The 22,821-nt window shown below is 39.6% G+C and overlaps 1 protein-coding gene across 1 annotated transcript in view; it reads left to right on the top strand.

Moving 5' to 3' along the window:
* The window catches only part of pth1r (parathyroid hormone 1 receptor), a 28,952-nt gene extending 6,612 nt beyond the window's left edge, over positions 1 to 22,340 (top strand). Inside the window, exons 2-13 of the mRNA XM_047028253.1 lie at positions 7,671 to 7,773; positions 11,981 to 12,091; positions 12,647 to 12,768; positions 15,353 to 15,447; positions 17,302 to 17,488; positions 18,433 to 18,586; positions 18,995 to 19,055; positions 19,383 to 19,449; positions 19,591 to 19,685; positions 19,804 to 19,945; positions 20,344 to 20,385; positions 20,473 to 22,340. Coding sequence (XP_046884209.1) covers positions 7,671 to 7,773; positions 11,981 to 12,091; positions 12,647 to 12,768; positions 15,353 to 15,447; positions 17,302 to 17,488; positions 18,433 to 18,586; positions 18,995 to 19,055; positions 19,383 to 19,449; positions 19,591 to 19,685; positions 19,804 to 19,945; positions 20,344 to 20,385; positions 20,473 to 20,838 — 1,545 coding nt within the window. The 3' untranslated portion in view covers positions 20,839 to 22,340. The remainder of the gene's footprint in view (positions 1 to 7,670; positions 7,774 to 11,980; positions 12,092 to 12,646; positions 12,769 to 15,352; positions 15,448 to 17,301; positions 17,489 to 18,432; positions 18,587 to 18,994; positions 19,056 to 19,382; positions 19,450 to 19,590; positions 19,686 to 19,803; positions 19,946 to 20,343; positions 20,386 to 20,472) is intronic.
* Positions 22,341 to 22,821: the final 481 nt, after the last annotated feature.

Raw genomic sequence — 22,821 nt, 5'->3', positions numbered from 1 at the left:
CAGAAATAAGAATACACTGTTAGACAGTGACTGAGTTTCAGTGATGCTGAAGTCAAACACAACCTCATTTATCCTGTGCTGTTCAAGCCTTCATGCCTGTACATTAATGTTAAGAATTAAGACCATACAGCTCACTGTGAATGTGTGTTATCAACTTGTCCAGGTCTCAGTCTTTACATTCTAGCACACTGTTGCCTATTGACATAAAATATGACTGCTTTTTCTCTAGGAGCCTGTCACTTTGGGGGCAAATATGCCGTCTCAAAGGCCTCAGTGCTAGTGGCCTTGTAGTAAATGGAAACTGGAAAGCTCATGCTGAAAGGCCAATAGCAGACCTCTCAGATTCAATCTACCATGTGGATCACTAGCACACTCATACTGCCTGCATGGTATACACAGTATGTGGGAAAGGAATAGCTTGAAAGGAGCAAGGTGTTTACCTCTTTAACTTTGGATGGAAAAATAATTGAATGTTACATGTGGATGGTTAGAGAGCAGTTGATTGATTTGTTGTCTGGAGTGTTTAGTGCCCAAAGTAACAGTGGTTCGTCATCAGGATGTATGTGGTTTGATTAGCACTAGATCAAAATGATTGCAATCAAACCCAAACTTGATAAAAGGTTCCCTGTCTTTTCTGGGCTCCAATGTCTATGCATTGCTGTATTTCCGGAAGAACATATTTGGGTGTTTTGGCTTGATTATAAATAGCATGTCCCAATCAAGTCTGTTTGCTGTAGTTTAAGTACAATATATATTTGTTATGCCTGAAATTGAATCCAGTCTACAAAATATTGTAGTGTGAAGCCTAACTTGGTCAGTCTGGACATTGATCCTGCTGGAGAAAACATGCTATTTTCGCTGACCCTTCCAGTACTGCCATAGGGCAGACAGCACATGCAAATTGTTGCGTTTTAATGTCTTCCTTGAGGTTATATGTCACATCTTCTTAGCATTAATGTTTTAGCACTATGGTTGGTTTCATCTTCCTCGAGGAAAAAAACATGAAAATGTTTTTCTCCTTGTAGAAATTGAAAAAATGGAATATCTGACATGTAGCTTATGACCCTGTGGTGTATACTCGGTGGCTAGGATGTTATGCAGGATATCATAGAGCCTGATTCTTCAAATCTCCCCGATCTTTTCAATGCTTCTACTTTCAATCTAACAAGATGTTTGACGTGAACAATGTCCCCCCCAGCTGGAAGCCTCCTGGGAGGATCTGACCTTCAAGTCAAGGTTCACTCACAAAGACGCTTCAACAAGCTAATCAGGTGGGAGGAGTGTTAGGCCCAATGAGAGACACCTAAGATAATTAAGCAGCCCTTATCTTCCTATTCAAGCATCACTTTATGGGGTAGGAGGTCACAATTAGGGGTCTTACACAAACGTTGACCGTGCCCCAGGTTTTTTCCAGGCTGCTGTGTCCTTCAGTGACAGTGAAAAAGGGGGCTGTTCATTCCCAAGGGATGTAAGTGCTCTGTGAAGTGGATTTTGCTCTGCACAGCCCCCATTTTAGTTGGCCCAAGAACCCAGTGAAAAATGGCTTCAAAGAATTGATTGTGCTCCACACTAGGACACTCACTCGGAGGATCTTGTGGACAAAAAATAGAAATGTATTATAAAATATAAGTATTGATTGAGACCCATATGAAACCACCATTGGCATTGTGTCTTAAATTGAACTAATATGACCTTCTGGATTTCTCCAGTTTGTAGCAACTACCTGAGTTCCCTTCAAATGCAATATTTATGTATTCAGTATTTAATATTTAAAACCGTATCTGTATATTAACGTATAATACATTTTGTTACATAACACCATATTGGTTAAGTTATCAGGTGCAAGGCAGACTTCATTCATCTGGAATATTCTGTGGACCATAACCTAATACCCTCTGGGGGAAAATTGCTTAACATGTTGATAATTAGTTTTCTTCTTAACTCCTGACCACATTAAAAAGAGCAATACTATATACAGTATGTAAGAATTTGTAATCATTACACTAAGCAGAAGTGTAATGATAAGTTCTAAATATATATTTTACGGTTTCTATGTTTTTCAAGGTAGAGATACAGGAAGGGAATCCTGGTGTACCTTCGAGGTTCTATCCTTTCCGTTCACTGTCATAATTCATTTAAGGAACTTTTTGTAAGAAAAAAAGAAACAGGAAGCTTTCAGATATTTCAGGAGTCTTTCGGTTTTGATCATTTTTTGTCAGGTCAGCTTCTTTAAAAAATAAATGAATCCATTAGAATGCACCTGCAGGTCTTGCTTGTAAATATTGTAGCATCTGGCTTTCTGTGTGCTCACCTATTTTCTGCACAATGGGGTTATTACCTAGCCTGGCTGCCAGCCCAACTTCTCCCCGCCCACAAAAAGATTTGGTTGACTACATAAAACCAGGATCTGGGCGGACCGATGAAATTGCTAGGGCGGGCTTTATACGATGATGGACAGATGATCAACAGTAACGTAATCAACAACGTCACGAAAGAGCCCTTGGGTTGAATTTGTTTTCAACAAACAACATATTACGTTGCTCTGATTGGTTGTAGGTCTATCCAATTGAGCGAAGAGGCATTTGTTTTACGAGTTCGGTTGAAACACACCCCATAGTCACAGCCCAACGGAGAGTTTTCAGACTCATATTCTGACTAGAATTATGAGTATGACAACGTCATGCTAGTTATGACCACATGTCCTTCATGATTCAAATTAAATTATATATTTTTAAACATTCTACCAAACACAACATGTACTGTATATTTACAGTATATTTTGTCCATAAGAAAACCGATTAACATAAAGAATACATCTGAGGGTTAGTTCAGATATATTGTGAAAAGTAGAGGTACATTCTTCCTATACAGTATGTAGTACAAGTACCATAATGTCATAGTGATATCCGTCTGAAAACTATGTTCAGTGGGTAGATTATGAAAAGTATTTTGATGGATGCCACCATAGACTGAACAACATACTGTGTTTCAGAAGTTTCTTTCCAAACTGCCTTGCATAAAAAGGGCATTAGATTATAATGGATTGCTGTTGATGTTTCTATGCAGTATTTGAGAGGGTGGAATATGCCATTAGTGCAACAGTCATGAGTAAAACGCCAGTGATCTGTAGCATCTCAAAATAGAAAGCTCTTAAAATAATTTATAAAAATATATTTAATCCATGATCTAGATAATCTGTATGTAAAAGAATCCCTTTAACAGCAACCTGTGCATGTGTTTCCCAGATGGACGTAAATATAATGTATTGTCGTGATGGCTATCCATCCCACAACCCATGTGATTAAATGTCATATTTGTAAAAGTCCATTAGGATATTATGAAATGTCTGGTGTCTTAGATTGTTACATAACCCTTAGCCATTTTTAAGCTTTTGATGAAAATGAATATGCTGTCCTGGCGCTGCTTGGGTGAGAGAATAACCCTTACTCTCTGTATTAAATGATTTACGTAACTGAAGAATGAGTGCTCAATTTTCAATTAGAGAGAACAACACAGTTAGACCTATCCTGGCCCCATGATATGTGTGCTGCTGTCTGAGCACACACAGTGTTTCCATCAGGGACAAAAGTGCTGTTCTTCAGTCAGACCAGGGCAGGGTGTAATTAGGAACTGAATGCTTCTTTAAGTCAGAATGTGGTCTGCAAGCATTTCCAAAGGACAACCAGTCTTGTGGTTTGTGGTTTTTATCATCAAATGCAAATTGCACAGTTGAAGAGGAGTGGCACTGACTCATGGAGTTTATAATATCCAGGAACTTCATCCGCTAAAACATTTATGCGGTGCAATATGTCAAAAGTAACATTCATGTTTTTTCCAGATAGTGGACAGGCCATTAAAAACAAGATTCGACAGAGCTATAATTTTCAAGATCCCCTTATTTTGTAGAAAAAAAAACTTGGGGAAAGTCAAAAAGCCCTTGGGATCGCATTTTGAAAATATGCCAACAACAAGGAAGGAAATGTTAGCCTATGGTGTAAAGAAGGGCAAATGACCAAAACAAGTACATAAAACAAATATATGTCTGTATTCCCATAATACAGGCGCTTTACGGCAACCAGGGTAAATATTTTCTGTATATTATTTATCATCCATGTGATGAAGTGTGATCAGGAACGGAAAGTCTCACTTTACACGCTCATTTACCCAAGAATCGCATCCCCAGTACTGATCAACCAACACAGAGCTGCAATATTATAGAATATATTCTGATTTACTGAAAGGCATGAATATGAGGCAAAACCATATTTTTGTACTCGACTTTTAATCTGTGAGCTTGTGTTGACACGTGAATCATATATGTTGTCTGCTGTGTTGTCCCAAAACTAGGAACAAGGACAAACCTTTTGTGTCAATAGTACATCGTTTGTCCATCAACCCCTACCACCTTCCTTTCCCCTCCATAAAGAAATATTCAACATGTTGCCTATCCCTAAATTACCCACGTTTTCAATATTGGTCATGTGACATTTAAGCAGCAATATCCACAGAAGTGTGGATATTAGAAGTTCGGATGTTGGTTATTCACACCTTTGAGCTCTATAGAATGCACCTACACTTACTGTACAGTTCTGTGTTCACTGCCCTCAGTCCCCTTAGCAACCGTTATTGCCATTCTCTTTGGATCATTAGACCATTGATGAGGTAATGTTTTTCCAAACTCAATGTCTTTCAAAAAATGTGGGTTTACCTGGTTTACTTTTTTGACTTGCTTGGAATATATAATATCGATATAATGTCATTGGGATGTCGTGTTAACATACAAATTGTCCAAACCATGAGTGTTTTAGTTCCTTCTGCTCAGACCTCCTGAGAGTCCTCCTTTCCCAGTCTCTGCAGAATTTAACAAACCAATTCAATAGGAAATGGATTTGGTTCACCACAACCGCTTTTTCTCAAAAAAGATCCATTGTATAAGATCATCCACAATCAGAACTGATGTTCATGCAATGGAAATCAGATATCTGTCTGTCTTGACAATGTATTTTCATTACATTAATTACACCTACACATTGTGTCAATCTCTCTGCACCATAGGTGTTTAAACCCGAGTGCTTTATTGACTGTCCAACAGTAATCTACTAATTGGGTTCCCATACTGATCTTGGGTCTTGTTACGTCAGCCTTTATGCAGGAAACTAATGGTCCACAGATTGAGTATAGAATTCATTTTAGTCAGTCACCCAAGACAAACAGAGATGTTGCGGTTCATTTTAGAAGAGTCAGTATTCTGAGGACCCGTGGTGAAAACTCCTATATTTATTTTGCGTGTATTTATCAAATTTTCTTTTTGGCACATGCTCTGAAGTATTTAACAAATGGAATACTGTATCTTGAATGAAATGCTGTAAATAAGAATGTGCAAGTTTTCTCCATGTGAAAGTCCTATTTACTTTGGTGGTTTGGAGTACAGCCAGTGGAGAAGGAATAGTTTTCCAAAAGAATCAGGAGACTCAGGATGCTCTTCTCTTTTATGGTTGATTACTATCTGATACTTTATTGGCTGAGGTTATCTCCCCTCCTAGACTGGTTATAGTACTGTACCATAAGTACTGTAGCCATGTAAGATTGTATGGTTTTTTATGGTTTTGGCAAGTGCAGAGAACAATTTTTTCAAAGACAGCTGTGTCCTTGAAGGCAATACTGTAATTTTCACAGATGTCACATGTTTAATGATTGTGACAGATTATAAATAGATCACGGAAGCAATGATTCATGTAAAATGGCTGTAATGCCGTTTTGTTAGCTCATACTGTTGTGTACTGTCGGATTAAAATGTACATGCCTATGGAAGTTACATGGAATAAACTTCAGTAATTGTTCTACTATTTAGTAAATACATTTTGCACAGGAGAGAACCACCACCCTTTTGGGGGCTTGTCACTGGACATGTTTCTCCTTTCTACAGAAACAAAAATGAGTGATTCAGGTGAAAACGATCTAACTGTAGCTCCTCGGAAGAGAGGGTGGAATATTCTATATTGGCATGGTCAGTACTGTAAACAGGTTATATCTATCCTTGTTCGCTTGTGGTGAAATGTTGTTCCATCTGTGGTTGTTTACTGTGTGAAGCCATAAATGTCTTCCTTCTGTAACCCCATTCAGAGCTTGAATTGGACAACCTTATTTCAAGCCTGAAAGTAGTGAAAATATTGATGGATCGAGGTATTATGGTTTCGGGTCCAGCAAACAGAGACCTGGTACAGTATTTGCAGTTTGATATAAAATTCTGGAAACATGCCTGTATTTCGTAGAAAAACACAAGTATCCTTGTTCCCAAATATAAAAAAAAACATATATTCAGGTTTAGGAGGCAGTATGGTGTGGTATGTTTATTGATCAACAGAGCTGACTTTTTACAGTGGAAATATCTTGAATTAATAATAATAGACTTATGGTCAGAGAGATGTACTGTGAGGGCACCCTGACACTGGACAATCACAGAGGATGTTAACAAAAAGGGTACTGATCATTTGTGTTAGTTTTTTTAATCTTGCCTGCCACAATTTCGCAATGGGTACCTATGTATCTATCTATATTAAAGGGCCTCTGTTGGGCCCTGTGCAGTAGTTACCTTATATAGAAAGTGTGTTTTGACGTTGACAAGGTGATTAAGTATATTTCTAGTCTGTAGGGATGGTTTGAAAATGATGAGTGCTGAACCATTTGTTAATATTTTAAAATTGTTCAAGATAGTCCTCTCCAAATATTTGAAGGTTATCTTTGATTATTTTCTTTAAATGCCCTTGTTGTGTGCAGGTCAATATCAGCTCAACAGCCTGAGGTGCTACAAAGAGCAGAATTTATTGTCACATTATAACAAAGATGACACTTGTCAAAGTCAATACAGCAATATTTGTGACTGACGCACAGTGATCCCAGAGCAAATAGCAGACCAGCCAATGGGACCTATTAGAAGGAAAACGTTTCCTTGAATGGAAAAATCACACCTTAGCTATTATTTTGCTCTCTAGAAAAGTGTGTGAAAGTCGAGACAATGTTGGGAGGTGTAAGAGGAAAAAGTTTGGTATAAAATGTATTTTTTCCCGCTTTGTGGGTGTCATATCTGATTAGCACCTAATAGATACTGACCACAGAGTGGCAAAAATCACAGAATACCAGCTGGGACTATAAACAAAAGCTGAAACAGATACTGTTTAGAGAAGGAAAGAGGAACCACAAGGTATTTTATAACTCTTTGCTTCACAAGCAGTTAAGACAGGAATAAAAATATATAACCAACTTACATTAACACAAATCATCCTGACTTACAGTTGGATACATTCCCTGAGTTTACATAATTTTCAAGGCACTCTGGAAGAAAGTGTTTTTTAGGCAAATGTTGGAAGAAAATGGGGTTGATAGGATTTTGATCTTGCTTCTATCCATGCCCACCACCTACTGCTTTTGGCTGACGTTGTTTGTGGTGGCAGGAAAAGTGCGATGCAGCTGGGTCATATTTTGATATAATTTGTTTCATCATGCTTTGTCGACTTTGTCGACATGGAATCCTGTCAGGTTGGGTTCATGAAAAATCGGAAGTGAAGTATGTAATGTTTCTCCGGTTTCATGTGTCACGTTCCATAATAGTCCCAGCATAGTGTGCTAAACGAAAATAAGACTAACCAAAATGTTGTTGTCTGTCTACGCAGGTATACGCCGACGATGTTCTCACCAAAGAAGAACAAATTGGCCTGTTGTTCAAAGCAAAAGGGAAATGTGAGGGTGCCATTAAGTCCAAATACAGTATTCCTGGTGAGTATTTGTGTCTACATGTCTAGAATATACTACATAAACTAGACATGCTGTTTGAATATCGATATACTTTCCCACCTTCTTCAGAGAAATATAGATGTTATATTATCATGTAATTACAGCTATGGCAAAAATATTTTGGTGTTATTGATTCCTTTACGTTGAGTCAAACTCGTCCCATTTTTATAGGATTAGTGACACCTGCGATCCCACTGCAGCAGTCTGCAGGCTAATTGTTTGCTCTGTTAACCAGGCACCAATTTAGTTATGTCATAAAGACACCGGAGGGCATGAGAGTTGAGGCACGATGTTGTTTATTTAGTAACTAAAACTATGTGAAACAGAAGCAATATTAGGATGTTAACACTTGGCAGACAGACAACCAGGGTAAATAGTGTACAGATAATTGAGATGCATGTCTGATCTGTGTGTATTCTTATTCAGAATACATCAATAAGTAAATTTCCTTTTTATCTTGGTATTGATTTAAATGTCACCTCTGTTTATGGCATCATATATTCACTTCAGTAATGACTACTCATGAAAGATGTGTTTTTTCTTTATTCTGTGCAAAGTTTTGGGTCTAGTTTTCCTGTTTGGTTTTAGGAAGTTATGATTGTAGAAGGATTTCCAAAGAGCAGAACTGGTACTTATTTGTGTACTTGTGGGTGTATAAAGAATGTACTTTTCGAGCAGATCCCAGCATCCTTTACTCTGTGGTCACTGTCATTTTGCCTGTGAAACTATACTAAAGAGTTTTGGATTCCATGTTCAATAAGTACTATTATTTTCTCTTCAGCCCTGATTCATTGTGGTCTCCTTGTGTTTGGTTCTCAAGCATTCTAAAAACAATCTTCCTGAAACAAAAGCACACCACAATAAATGTTTGTTTTCAGACTAGGAATACAAAGGCTATTGCTGATGGTTTACAGTAGTTGACAGTATTTTGGCTCACAATGTTTACCAAATGTGAAGAGTTTTCAAACACCCAAGGGTTTCACATTCTAGTATACATCTGACATAAAATGCCCTCTGAGGTGGCAAACATCAAAAGTCATGTTTACACAACACAGTTTTCATGTTTATGGGAAAAAGCTAATAATTTATTTGAATCATCACTGACACTAACACTGAGCAGAGCACTCAGACACACATCAGAGCATTCGAAGATGAGAGTCTAGTTTCTTCATCTGACCAACATCATCTTTAATCCATCTTGACATCTGTGGCGTGTTACTGTCCAACCTGTTTTCCACATACCTGGCAGTATATTTCCAGGGTAAAGCACTCACTTCAGATTTGCTCCTACTGTATTATTTCTTGCAATCATTTTGAATATGATTTTACATTTGTTATTGAATCTTTATTGTGTGATATTGAGTGAAATTGGTATTTACTACACTAACAGAGGGAAATGTGGAAAGTGTGACATGTCTTGCAAAATTTGATGGCAAGATGGAGATGCATTTGTGTTTGTCATAGAGGGATGCAGCTCTGATGTCACTGGAAGTGGTTCCTGGCATCTTGGAAAAACGGCATCCTTTTTGTGCAGTACACTGTGTGTCAGAGTGCACATTGTACCTAACCTGCATAGAGGATGATACTTGTGGAGTCATTTTGACTTGTGGTCTGTGTGGTGGCACACATATTTTGAATCATAACACAAAATCAATATTTGAGTAAGCACATTGCCTTAAAAAGAAAATAGTTATGTGTGTGCTTTATGCCTCAGAAAGCATGATCATTGAATTTAATGTCCTTGATTTCAGATTTGTACTTCCTTGCACTTGACTTAACCTAGGCTCATCTGGTGATTCGCATATCATCTGTCTTAATAGGTGTTTAGTCAACAGGCCTAAAACACCTTATAGTCCATGCTCAGCTACCTTGCCTTTCTGCACTGTAAGCTAAACTAAAACCAATGACCCATAGAATGGTCGGAAACTCCTATGTGTTACAGTTTAAGAATATGTTTGGGGTTGTGTTCACTAAAAAAAGATTTTCCTTAGTTTAGAACATGGTTTGTTTTGGTCTTCTATTGTGGTCAGATCTCAATGTGCTGAATAAAACTCACAGAACAGCAACTGGATGCATTTTTGAGGACTTTGGCTTTTGGTCCAGGTTTGCCTTGCACATGTCCTGTTTGACCACCCTTGCAGTTCGCTGCCACTGTAAACCCAGTGGTTAGCCAAACTATTATTGGAGCTGTGAAACGATGACTAATTTAAATTGTTTGCAGTGTGGAGTGATTTATCAAATAGTTACAAACTGATCTTGCTTTTCCAGATTTTGTGCTGAGGGTGAGGGCCAACCGCAATGAAGCCAAAACTCTTTTTACATTTCACGTTCAAGGACATTTTCATGTCCTGTCTGGTATTATTTTCTCATTTGTGCCTTGAATACATAGGGGTCTTGAATCTTCATTGCCTTCCTTGGGACAAGGTATTCATTGAGGTAGATACTGAGGTTTGCCTGGGTAGAACAGTCAAGGGATGTGGGCTGAAGGCCCCAGACCTTGCAGAGTGTGAAAATAGCTCAGCATTCAAACCCGTGGTCTTGGTATAGAATAACATCAGCAATCATCATGAAAGCTTGCACATATCAGAACTCTATGCAATATGTGTTTTGACATCTGCAAGCCTGAATCAAACGTGTGGTGGGAAAAGAAAACCTTATTATAAAACCTCAGTGACATCACCAATACCAAAGTCCCCCATAGTCACGTCTATATTTAAAAAATGGTCATGGAATTTATAGGAAATTATATACGTGTGTTCAGTGTTTAATTTAAGCTTGTTGGTAGGTGGTCCTATGGTAATAAAACCTATGGCACAACCTTAGACCGATTTTACTCTCACTCCTAGGACATGCGGTCAGTGTGATTTTGAAAATGAGGTGCTCTATTTTTCTCAACACAGAATCTTCTGAAATCAGTCAAATACGCTTTGCTCTCTTATTATGCGCACCAAGTGACAGGCCATTTTGAAGGCACATAAAAAGCATGTCGTCATAGCCTCAGATGTTTCTCTCTAAGTTTGATTACAGGAATAAGAAAATAATAGATCTACAGCAAAGAGAGAACAGTTTTAGTTTTATTCTTAACTAGTTATTAGTGGTAAGAGTAAGGCAGATGTTTTCAATAATAGAAAATAAATGCCAAGCCCCAAAAAAACGTTTCTTGCCAGGAATCTGTGGTAAAAGAGACCATGCTCCCACTATCGGAGGACTAGGATTTCACAGAGACTGGCCTAAAATTAAGAAACTTTTGTTCTAAATGAATGTACATTAATGGCTAAATTATTATTTTGTTTATGAATTAATGAAGATGCTGTTTCACTTTCTTTGTGAAAGCTTTACAGTACACTATATATTGACTAAACAACTACATATACTATCCTTAATTTAGCCTTCACATTGCCAGAAATTTTGTAACAACATTTCTGCTCCTCCAACATGGTAGCTCAGTCTTACCGTCAGGGTAACATAGTCTCTTTGTTTTCCCCCAGACACTACACCACTGTTTGCATTGTTTTCACGTGTTGTTGTGGAATCTTGAGAATACGGTCCATATTGCGACCAATTAACTGGAACAGAACAATGACGAGCACTATACAGTGAGGTGTTTGGGTGCTGCGGTGATGAGATCATAAACGTAAAATGTGCCCATTCCCTACTACTATGGATCATTAGAAACATATTTGCTTATGCAGCTATCCAAAGAGTGTAACACTGACAGTGGAAGTGGCTGGAGATAAACATTTTGTGGACATACTTTATATTCTATTTTGTTAAATAAAGTAGCCACAGCATGGCTGTTTTGAAACATACATTGTGGATTATTGAGGGATTTGTTTATATTTTATTTGATAAGGAACAGTCACAGCTCTTACCCTAAAGAGCAAGCATATACGAAGCAGCCATTCTAACCATGGTTCAGTGCTTTTTTTAAGGTCACACTTGTCTCATACTATATTTTAACTTTCCTTAACCACCAATTGCTGTGCCATCTTAATTTGCATACAAAAATACCCTCATGGCTTTAAATAAGTTCAGTTAGTTAGTATAGTACAATAGCACAAGGCAAACCCTAAGCACAATATTTCCTGTTACACATGAACAAAGGCCTATGGCCATGTAACGTTGGAGTGAGCCAGTGAACACTCCACATCCCGGGTCTTAAATGTCACCATTGCTTATTTCTCTGCAGATAGTTTCTGCTCACCGGAATGGGATGGTATTGTTTGTTGGCCAGAGGGGGCTCCAGGGAAGCTGGTGTCCACTTCATGTCCTGAGTACATCTATGACTTCAACCATAAAGGTAAGCCAGGCATTCTCAATTTTGACATCTGAGCTCAGTCTCGATGTTATTGTCTGCGTAAGAGTATATAATATAGTTCCAGATTTTTTTTAATAACATAATTATATGATGATGTCATATTTATAAAATGTGTACCAGAAATTCAGTGATCGATAAAAAGTCACCCTTAGTTTGTAATACTCCAAGCATGCTAATTGGGGGACATCCATATATTAATATTGAGTTCAAAAAGGCTCAAACTTGTAATTGGTCAGTTGCTGCATAAATAAAACTCAGACATTGATCACAGCCCCTTGACCATGGATTACATTCAATGCAGGATGAATCAATGTTAATAACATTTTCATTCTATTTAAATGAGCACTTCAACATCAACTTTTAGAGTTATAAATTATGCATATATTGATTTTGATATTGCCCTATAAGATTTCCTGCCCAGTTAGATTTTCATCCCTGCATTCTCATTTTGCATACCTTGAAAAAAGGTATATAACAGTTTCTGACAAATCAGGGATGGGGAGCTCAATTATGCTCTGATTTGTGCTTTGTTCGCAGGCCTAGCATATCGTCGCTGTGACAACAACGGAACGTGGGAGATCACAACCAGCAACAACAAGACCTGGGCCAATTACAGTGAATGTGCAAAATTCCTCTCCAACTACAAGAACGATGAGAAGGTAAAAAGGCATTGCTATCTCTAAAGTGTTTCTGGGATCCGGAAATGTCCTTTTGACAATGAAACGACTGTCCTCCAGCACAATAGTTACAACAACGGCAAGACTCTGTTGTCCCAATGTTCTCGGACTGAGCGTCTTAGGAGGTCCTAATACACTCTAATACATACACTGTTTTCCACTATACATTTACAATATACATTTTATTTTATCTACACTGTACATAACTTATTGTATTGTCTGTTTGTATTGTACCGTACTGTCTGTACATAGCGTCTGTTATTATTGTAAATATGACACCTGTGAGAGACACCTGAATTTCCCCACGGGATTAATAAAGTACCTATCTTTCCTACCTTCCTATCTATTTATCTATCTATCTATCTATCTAGACAATAGCTATTGTGTGCATGTGTACATTTTAATGGTTAGGTTGTTAGTCTTCACAGAACCTTTCGATAAGTCAGTAGCATTCGCAACACGTGACAAAGCCTTCCTCTAAGGGACAACAGCTTTTCATTGTGAAATGACAGGATAGTTGGAAGGCACATTGTGTCAGATCAAACCCCTTTGAGTGTCACTCAGTGGTGTCTCAATCATTAGACACCCTTGCATGTCTGCTCCTAATGACAATGCTGTGTTCATTGTCTGGCAATCCCTTTGTTAGGCTCTGAGACATTATGTAGATGCAGGGTTTTCCTTCTCTCATATAAGATAAAAATAGCAACCAGCTAAAGAAAAGACAACACCAAATGGAAAGTCTCGTCACCAGTGATTTTTTTTGTTGTAATGGAAAGCAGATTTCCTTTGCTGCTGCACTCCTACATCTTTTTAGCATGAACATTACTGGCTGTATGTAATCTATGGGACCAAAGATTCTGTTAAAAGCATAAAACGTATTCTCAGATTATCTCTGGCTTCCCTCTCCACCAAGCTGTTCCTTCTGTGTGGTAGGAATTCTGGAGTCAGTATAGATTGTGTTCTGCTGGCAATCATGAGATCGGTGTGTGACTGCCACTTTAAAACGAAAATGGGGGGTTAACAATTTGTCACTTAGCTGCCATCTTTCTGCCATCATTTAACACTACCGTTTCAAAGTGTATGCTGTATCCTTGTCCACAGCCATCACTAAATTATTGGGATTGTTATTTTGAGAGTACTGTACTTTGAAGAAAAGATGATTTGCGCTTGTTTCACTTTTGTTAATCTATAAGAAAATGCTACGACTGATCACACAAATGGTTACTGTTTACCATGAAATAGCCTTGGTGAATAGCCATGAAAGTTAAAGGCTAGTGTTTAGGAAATTGAGGAGATGCAGATCTGCTTCATTAATGCAAAGCAAAAGAAAAACATGACATCTGAAGGTCATATACAGAATGTCTGTCAAAGCCAGAGCTGGAGGGCTTGACGGAGTGAAAGAGCATTCTGTCCATAAGCATTGAAATTCTGCTTCTCCCCGGTGTATGCTATTAAAAACATACTGTATACTTGAAAAACCAACAACTGAATGGTACACAAAAGCTTGATACTTGATATAAATCTCTCCACATTGCTCCCCCTACATTTAAATTCTTCTCTCCCACTTATTAAAAATAGGGTATCAACAGAAAGGATGTGGGCGGACATGGGCATATCCACATTTCGGGGCCCCAATTTCCCAGACTTCAAATGTTTATATTGATGGGATCCCAGGAATCATTGCAGCACTTTAATGAAAACTGCCTATACGCAAAACAAAAAAATCTTCACAGCACAATTACTGCACCGCGCACCGCCACCACCACAACTTAGAGACCCTCCGTTTGGCAGCGAGTGGCGGTGCTAAATGATAACAGCAGTGGAGTCTCTGGTTACCTCACCCCGGGGTTGGCCCCCTTCCACAGGCTGTGTTGATCCAGAGACCCTGGTTAGAGGCCCTGCTAACCCAGCATGTCCTCTGGCTGCCTGCTCTCTGTAGTCATCTCAGTTGGAAGCCCCAGCAGCCCCACCCAGTTCGTCAGCCACATCACTCAACCCAAATGCTGTTTTCATTAAAAGCAGTCCAGTTGCTGGAGACACCTCGGTGGCCTGGTGGCAGCTTGTTGTCACAGGCAATCATCGTTTAGGAAGTAATCACAGTCTAAGGACCTGTATGCTAATGTAATATTGACCTTTGGGTCCACGCTGAGCTGTTTTTGCTTCCCTGTTCGTGTGTTGCAATGCAATGTCCCACTGTGGGTGGTTTGGAAAATGTCTTCCCCTCCACTGGAGCAATTTGACTATCTGTCCCACACAGTGGTTTGTCCAGTTGTCTGTGTTGGTGGATGAGCACAGATAGGGAGGAACACAGCTTTAGTGTTTGGAACTTTTGATTGACTAATAAAACAACGAGCACAGAACAATATAAAGTACTTTTCGCTGGTGGATACGTCTCCAGTCATTTTTATTCTCTGCGTTTGTGTGTTTTAAATTGATGAAAATATGCTACAATTGTATGTCCATTCAAAAGTATTTTACAATGCGGTATGTCCATTTTTTTTGTACCCTAGTGGTGTAATGTTTCTAGACATGTCAAGCTATTTCTTTCTCATTTCTCCTACCACAGGAAGTCTTTGACCGGCTGTATCTCATTTATACGGTGGGCTACTCCATCTCTCTGGGATCACTTATGGTGGCTGTAGTAATCTTGGGATATTTCCGGTGAGTGGTTTTTGTCTTTGGAAAACTCAAGTCAATAGCCTCTTCCTGTCCCCCCCAGACCAGTGAACCATACCCGGGGTCAGGGATTAAGGATAGAGTGACGGATAGAAAACCCCAAAAGACAAATTTAATTGGATGCTGAGCACAGCATCTAAACACATTAGTTCATCCTTATACTGTTTAACTTGTAGATTAGAAGCATGAAAATGCCTGTAATGAAGTCCTTAAAATGTTTACATAAGTGCTCGGAATAATGCTACTGTAGTACTCTATAAAAGAAAGAGAGGTAGCGTGCAACATGTCCACACAGCCCACCTTTGCCTTTTGCATGCACGTTTGACTTTTAAAGAGATTAGAGATGCTCATCTTTGAGGTAGTTGCCTCGAGGCCTGTGTGGAACACACGCTCAGTCTTGTTGACATTTACATTCTTTGTTATTTCCTTACGCATTGATTTCGGGATTTGGAAATTCATCAGAAAGCATTAGTTATTGTTTGTGTCAGTCTGTCTACTTGACATGTTTGACACAAGCAAATATTGTCTTGAAGTGTCTTCTAAGTGAGATGCTCTCATCTGAAAAGGGATGCCAGGACACTATAGTGTCACTAATTTACAAAATGTTCCCCAAAGTGTCTCACAGCAAACAAAGCAACTTTCAGGTAACATATAGCATAAATTAGTATCCTCACACAAGGTTGCATTCATCATCTGTCCATTCAAACAGTCCATCTTTTCATATCTCCCCTCCACTGATTAATGCATGGGAACTTATCCATTTTTTGTTCATTTTGTTTAGCGGAGGGAGTATCAGAAATCAGTGCGGAAAGATTTGTTTACCGGTGCTGTGGCAGACGTGCCTTACCAAGGGTTTTGACGGAACAGCCTTTTAACACTGCTCCAAACAGGCACCAGGAAGCCTATGGGCCAACCGAGTTTAATGGGGAATCCCAGGAGCCTTCTGCTGCCGTCCCTGCAGCGCGCTCGCTGCAGAGCACTCCAGCCATGTCTCCCCTTCAACATGTCAGCTCTTAAACCATCAGACATGGGAGTTCATAAATGTTGTTTGCAGGGGGGGGGGGGTCTACAAGATTCATTATCCCCCCACACCTTTCAAATCAATAGACCCTGAGGACAGCTTGTCAAGTAGCCATGTCTCTAATGAGCGGAATGGGTTGGATAAATAATGAGTAGGAACTGATTAGACGGACGGTTGTTTTCATTAAATCTAACGATGACCAAATCTGATGAGAAAGTCAATCTTCATTAAATTATATAACCATGTCCCTACTAAATACTGAAATATACCAAAGGATAAAATGTGAAGGGATGATGTTATAGGATAGAGCTAATTTGTTTTGTTTAGGATAACCTGTAATCAGGTTGAAACAGTTGGTTTCCTCAAAAGCTCCATCCATTTCCTAAGGTTTCAAAAGGATGTTTTGCTAAAAATCTGACAGATAAACTTTTGCTTTCCTGGGAGGAAATTCTCATGCTTTTGGGTCTGCACAACATATGCTTGCAATTGAGTTTTTACAGCTCACTTTGAGCCCTGCAATTCAATATTTGTGCATTTCCAGCCTCTAAAACTCAAGAATGTGTTACACTCAGCACAGAATTCAGCTGGCTCTAATTAGGATGAGTATTGTTCAAAAGTGTGAAACACACACACACACACACTTAACTTGTATTCGTATAATGCCCCCTTGGCATGTCTTTTCCCTCCATCCTGTAGTGATGGTCAGGTGTGAAAAGGGCATGTTGTAATGTCAGAAAGAGCATCTGATGATGTATGTGACAAAGCCAACACCCTTGTTTCATTTAATGAGACCTTTGCATTGTTTTTTTTACCTCTAGGCGGTTGCATTGCACCAGGAACTACATCCACATGCACCTGTTTGTGTCCTTCATGCTGCGGGCCATCAGTATCTTTGTGAAAGACGTGGTCTTGTATTCTGGCTCGGTCTTGGAGGACATGGAGCGCGTCAGTGTGGAAGATCTCAAGTCCATCACTGAAGCACCTCCAGCCAATAAAACCCAGTTTGTAAGTACAGAGGACAAAAACCCTGACTGGGAGAAATACAGTACAGGTTCTGTTATTTCTTTAAGTACTGTAATTCTGTTTTTACAATCCTTGTTGGCGATGCTTTGGTTGCACCGTGCCATAAGAAACGTAATCCTGGGATAATTCTGTATCTGTTGCTTAGGAGCGATTCGTTCAGCATTTGGTACATATGACTCACCAACATTGTCAAATGTCTTATTCTCTCATTTCTAAACAGACCAGACCAATGGCAGGGCATTTCTATACTAGTAAAACAAGGTTGCAACACTGAGACCAATGACAGGAGGAAGAAATATTCAAGATGATTAGCTGTCATGAGCCTCTGGTAGAGGATCTGTAGATAGAATATGCAATCCAGATCATTCAGCAATGTGCGCACTGTAGCTAGATATACAGAGGCTGGCTTCCCTCATGGCCCACTCACAATCAACGGGGTGCACTTGTGATGTGAACATCCACTTAGTATAGTGGTATAGGGAGGGTATAGTATAGGGTTGGTATAGTCGATTATTTATTGCTATCTGTATATTTAGGAAGTTTCACTTGTTTAAGCTCAGCATAGATGTAAATTATGTTCTGTGTACTTTTATGTTATGCCAGGTGCTTGCATTGTCTTGTCTTAAGAATTTCAGTGCCCAGTCTAACCTTGTGTTGTTCTGTGTACCTGACAAATAAAAGACTTGAACTTGAACACTGTGATGCTAAGACATCTCGACATAAACGTGCTGGATGAATATAAACGGGATTAGCACGAGTCCTACTGTAACTGACGTCCGTGGAAGAGAACATGAATGAAGATGCCATTTACAGTAGTTATGTGGGACACAGTACATTCAAGGTTGTACTTGTGCCTGTCAGTAATAAATAATGCTAGATTTGTTGTGTATAATGAGATAATAAAGATGCATTTTGATGTGTCTCAGATTGGCTGCAAGGTGGCTGTGACCTTGTTCTTGTACTTCCTGGCCACTAACTACTACTGGATCCTGGTGGAAGGCCTTTATCTTCACAGTCTCATCTTCATGACCTTCTTCTCTGACAGGAAGTATCTTTGGGGATTTACTATGATTGGTTGGGGTAAGTGTTCCCAATCACGCTACACATTCTAAGATAAAGCATTTGATCTGTCAGTAGACAAACATATGCATTTCTCCGAAAACAGATTTTCTCCAAGGATTCACGTAGGCTAGGTTTTCAAAAGAACAAGGGAAATGATTGGGCTTTGTTGTGTGACAAAACAAGACAAACTCTGAAGCTGAGATCAAAGATGTAAGCCCACAGCCCCTGCATTGTACACACTGTGCGTGTTACTTCCATATCAGCACAGCGCATACAATGTGGATGCTGTGCTGCCCAGTTTTTTCACATAAAGGAAAAAAAGACAACGCTACATAATTGTTGACAATATTATGCCACAGAGCCTGCCGCATTTCTGCAGGAGCTGTCAAATGCAGATACGTGTTATCGTGTTGTCCTTTTCCTCAGGAGTTCCAGCTATGTTTGTGACAGTTTGGGCAAGTGTTCGAGCCACCTTGGCAGACACAGAGTAAGTGACTCTGACTGGTACAATAACCAAGAGATAACCGTTTTGCTTATGTTAGTGCTGAAAGCATATTCACAATAATGGTTCACCGAAAGGCTGAAGTTCACCTGTAAAGGTGCACTCTGTGAGAGAAATACTTCATGTGGCAAATGGTTGAAAGACCAACATACAGCACATAATTATGAACAATTACCAAGACCTCCTTGTGTGTTCTTCTATATCCTCATCCCAGGTTTCAGACCACCAACACAAACCTGCCTAGCGAGCATACATGATTATACCTTTTGCATAGTCTATTTTTTCGATAAATGCCTTGTTTATCCCTCACAGGTGTTGGGACCTAAGTGCTGGCAATTTGAAATGGATAGTTCAGATACCCATCTTGACTGCCATCGTTGTAAGTGATCCAACCACAGGTTTCCTCCTGCTTCAGACTGTTTGAGCATGATTGTACACCACTATCAGGAGTGTCATTATCCACCATTTTGAATGGGGCGTTATTAAACTTGCTGTCATTTGCCTCACATTTTCCCCTCAGGTGAATTTTCTGCTGTTCCTAAATATAATCAGAGTTCTGGCAACCAAGCTAAGAGAAACCAATGCCGGCAGATGTGACACACGACAGCAGTACAGGTATGACCCTGCACCTGTTTCTGACAGTCCTCTCTTGATTTGTCAAATAAAAAAAGGAAGGTGGCTCTGTGATGCGTACAATGACGCCAATCTCTGCTGGGATTAATTTCCTTCGCAGGAAACTGTTGAAGTCAACCTTGGTGCTGACGCCTCTGTTTGGGGTCCACTACATTGTGTTCATGGCCATGCCGTACACAGAAGTTACCGGGGTTCCTTGGCAGATACAGATGCACTACGAGATGCTTTTCAACTCTTTCCAGGTACAGTGGTGACTGTGGTACATGTGGGAAACTGCCGACAAATCCTGAGAAGGTTGCAGGCACATTTTGTCCTGCCCAGTGCTAACACACTTCTAACTAATCAAGAGCTGGATTATTATGTGATTGGCTGAATAATTTGCTCTGTTAATAGGACAGGTTCAGTCCTATGGGTCCCCCAAGAATCTCTGTATCTGCATAAATCAATGTGGAACTGCACTGGCTGTGGCAGCACTTATGATGATGTGATCACAGTAGTATGTTAGGAATAAGAGAGAGCGATTTCAATCAAATAATTTTACTACACTTACTGTACTGATTCAGAATTTAGTCCATTTTATGTCTGGAAAATTCTTTGACATCATTTTCATGCTTTTTCTGTGTATGTTTTTTCTTTATAGGGATTCTTTGTTGCAATTATATATTGCTTCTGTAATGGCGAGGTAAGTACTTGATTGTTTCTAGTTTCCCTGACAGGAGGAACATGCCAGATGCACTTACGATAGTCCTGTCTTTCTTTCTTGCGTTAGGTGCAAGCAGAGATCAAGAAGTCCTGGAGTAGGAGGACGCTAGCCCTGGACTTTAAGAGGAAAGCTCGGAGTGGCAGTAACACATACAGCTACGGACCCATGGTGTCACACACCAGCGTGACCAATGTCACCGCTCGCGGACCGCTGGCCCTGCACCTCACCACGCGACTGGGGCCCGTCACCGTTAACGGCCACCGGAACCTACCGGGCTACGTGAAGAACGGCTCTGTGTCGGAGAACTCAATCCCTTCCTCGGGGCAGGAGTTGCACGTCCCCGAAGAGGAGCCGTCCAACGTCACACAGCGCTCCTGCGACGAGGAGAAACCCTCGCCCGTGGTGGAGGAAGAGAGGGAAACGGTCATGTGACCGCGCCTGTTTAAACTCGCCACCAGGAAGGCACGTCGGCTGAGTCATGAAACAGCACGGAGCAGTCGAGCATCTCAGGATGTTGTGTGGGGATGACTGTGTTCACACTGCCAGTTATTCTCCTGTGAATCAAGCCAGGACTTGCAGGATGGGATGAGGCTAGGCTCAAGGGTGTATCGATGTGTGAGGCGGTTCACCGATACAATCACCTTCTCCATTCTTGCAGAGACTCTGCTCTGACACAGATCAACTGTTGGCTGAGAACAGAATGGAGCAATTTCATGGCTGTTTCTCATTGACGTTATTGTGTCACTGGTAGGATGAATACAATCTTGTAGCTCCTTTAGTTTTCATCGTCAAGTATTTTTACTACTCTGCTCGTGGAATTAGAATCACATTGTCTGTTCTTCGTAGTTCCAACACCTTACAGTATATAAAGCTCAATCTCAGATATTGTAGATTTGCTCTTTTGTATATATATATATATCTATATATATCTATATAGATATATAGATATACTCTCGCTTACCTTTACAGAGAGAAGCAGCAGGCTTGCAGGGTTCAGGTTCATTGTTAGCATTTGTTAGATAGTGAGTACATCACTGTATATGCAGGTGAGAAGAACACTTAATCTTTTCTAAAGTATTGGAATCATGTACTCCTAGGTCATGGAATATTTCTCTATAGTCTCATACAGGACAGAACTCACTGGTTTGAATTTGTCGTAAACCAAATCCACTTCAATGTAAAAGGGAACATGACTCAGGGAACCTAGATCTGCCATTACTGTGTATCAGTTTTAGGTACTCTGCACAGTACTGTAGTTTCAGAACAGTGTAAGTGTTAAAGCCCATGGGGCAATACGAGGAAAGGTGGCGTTTCTTGAGAATTCCTGGTATTCTTACTAACCAAGTATTGACCAGTATTTAACAATGTGTTGCCAATGGGAGTTTATTCCACAGTGTTTTAATGATCCATGATAGTATTTTGTGATTCTTTTTTATAATGATGACTAATGAGAATATGTCATTCTTTAGAGACTGGCAGTATGTTGGAGACAGGTGTAGTGTTTGACATCATAGAATTGTAGCAGTTTTTCCCTGAAGGTTTGTTGGAGGGAGACTCCCCTCAGAAAGGCAGGGGCGCGGGAAACGGTCCTATTTTCCACAGAATGTTAATTAAATGAGGAACTCAATGGAAATCTCAAATTCCCTTGGAATTCCAAAGGAGAAATCTGGTTTGGAATGAAGGAACACTAGAACCGAATAACACACACGTTTTATATGGTCCAGTGTTATGCTGCTTTTTGTATATAATGTATGTACACATGTAGAAGTCACAATGTTTACAAATCATAAATCCATTTTAATTGTGAGCTAAAATTTGTTTCATAAATATGTAATCATATTAAAATCTTGTGTACAGATAAAGCGATATATACGGTGGCCCACGGGTACACAACAACATTAGCGAAGCAAACAAAAGTTGAAAATCAATTACATTAACACACAAAACAACGACACTAACAAAAACGAAACATTTATAAAAACGCTGCATTTCAAAAAACGATCAACTACTTACAAAACCACAACATTGAGTGACAACACAACAGCATTAGTTCACACCACAACATCAGCCGAGAACACAGCAGTGTTGTCACTCAATGTTGTGGTGTTGTAAGTAGTTGCTTGTTTTTTGAAATGCAGCGTTTTTATAAATGTTTCATTTTTGTTAATGTCGTTGTGTTGTGTGCTAATAATGTTGTTGTGTTTTCAACTTTTGTTTGCTTCGCTAATGATGTTGTGTTGTGCACCCGTGGGCCACCGTAGGTATAGGATGTGAAATATGTTTTTTATTTCATACTGTATATAATCTTAAAAACAACTGGAAAGTACAAATGGTGGTGAAGGACACATGAATCATTTATCATGGTCAATTCAATGTCGCATTCCGGTCTGTGCTTGTGGCATATTATCGGTCCTT

Source organism: Hypomesus transpacificus, chromosome 10, assembly GCF_021917145.1.
Source record: "Hypomesus transpacificus isolate Combined female chromosome 10, fHypTra1, whole genome shotgun sequence".
Lineage (NCBI taxonomy): Eukaryota > Metazoa > Chordata > Actinopteri > Osmeriformes > Osmeridae > Hypomesus > Hypomesus transpacificus.
Note: the sequence above shows the minus strand (reverse complement) of the source record. Positions and strands in the feature narration are given on the sequence as shown.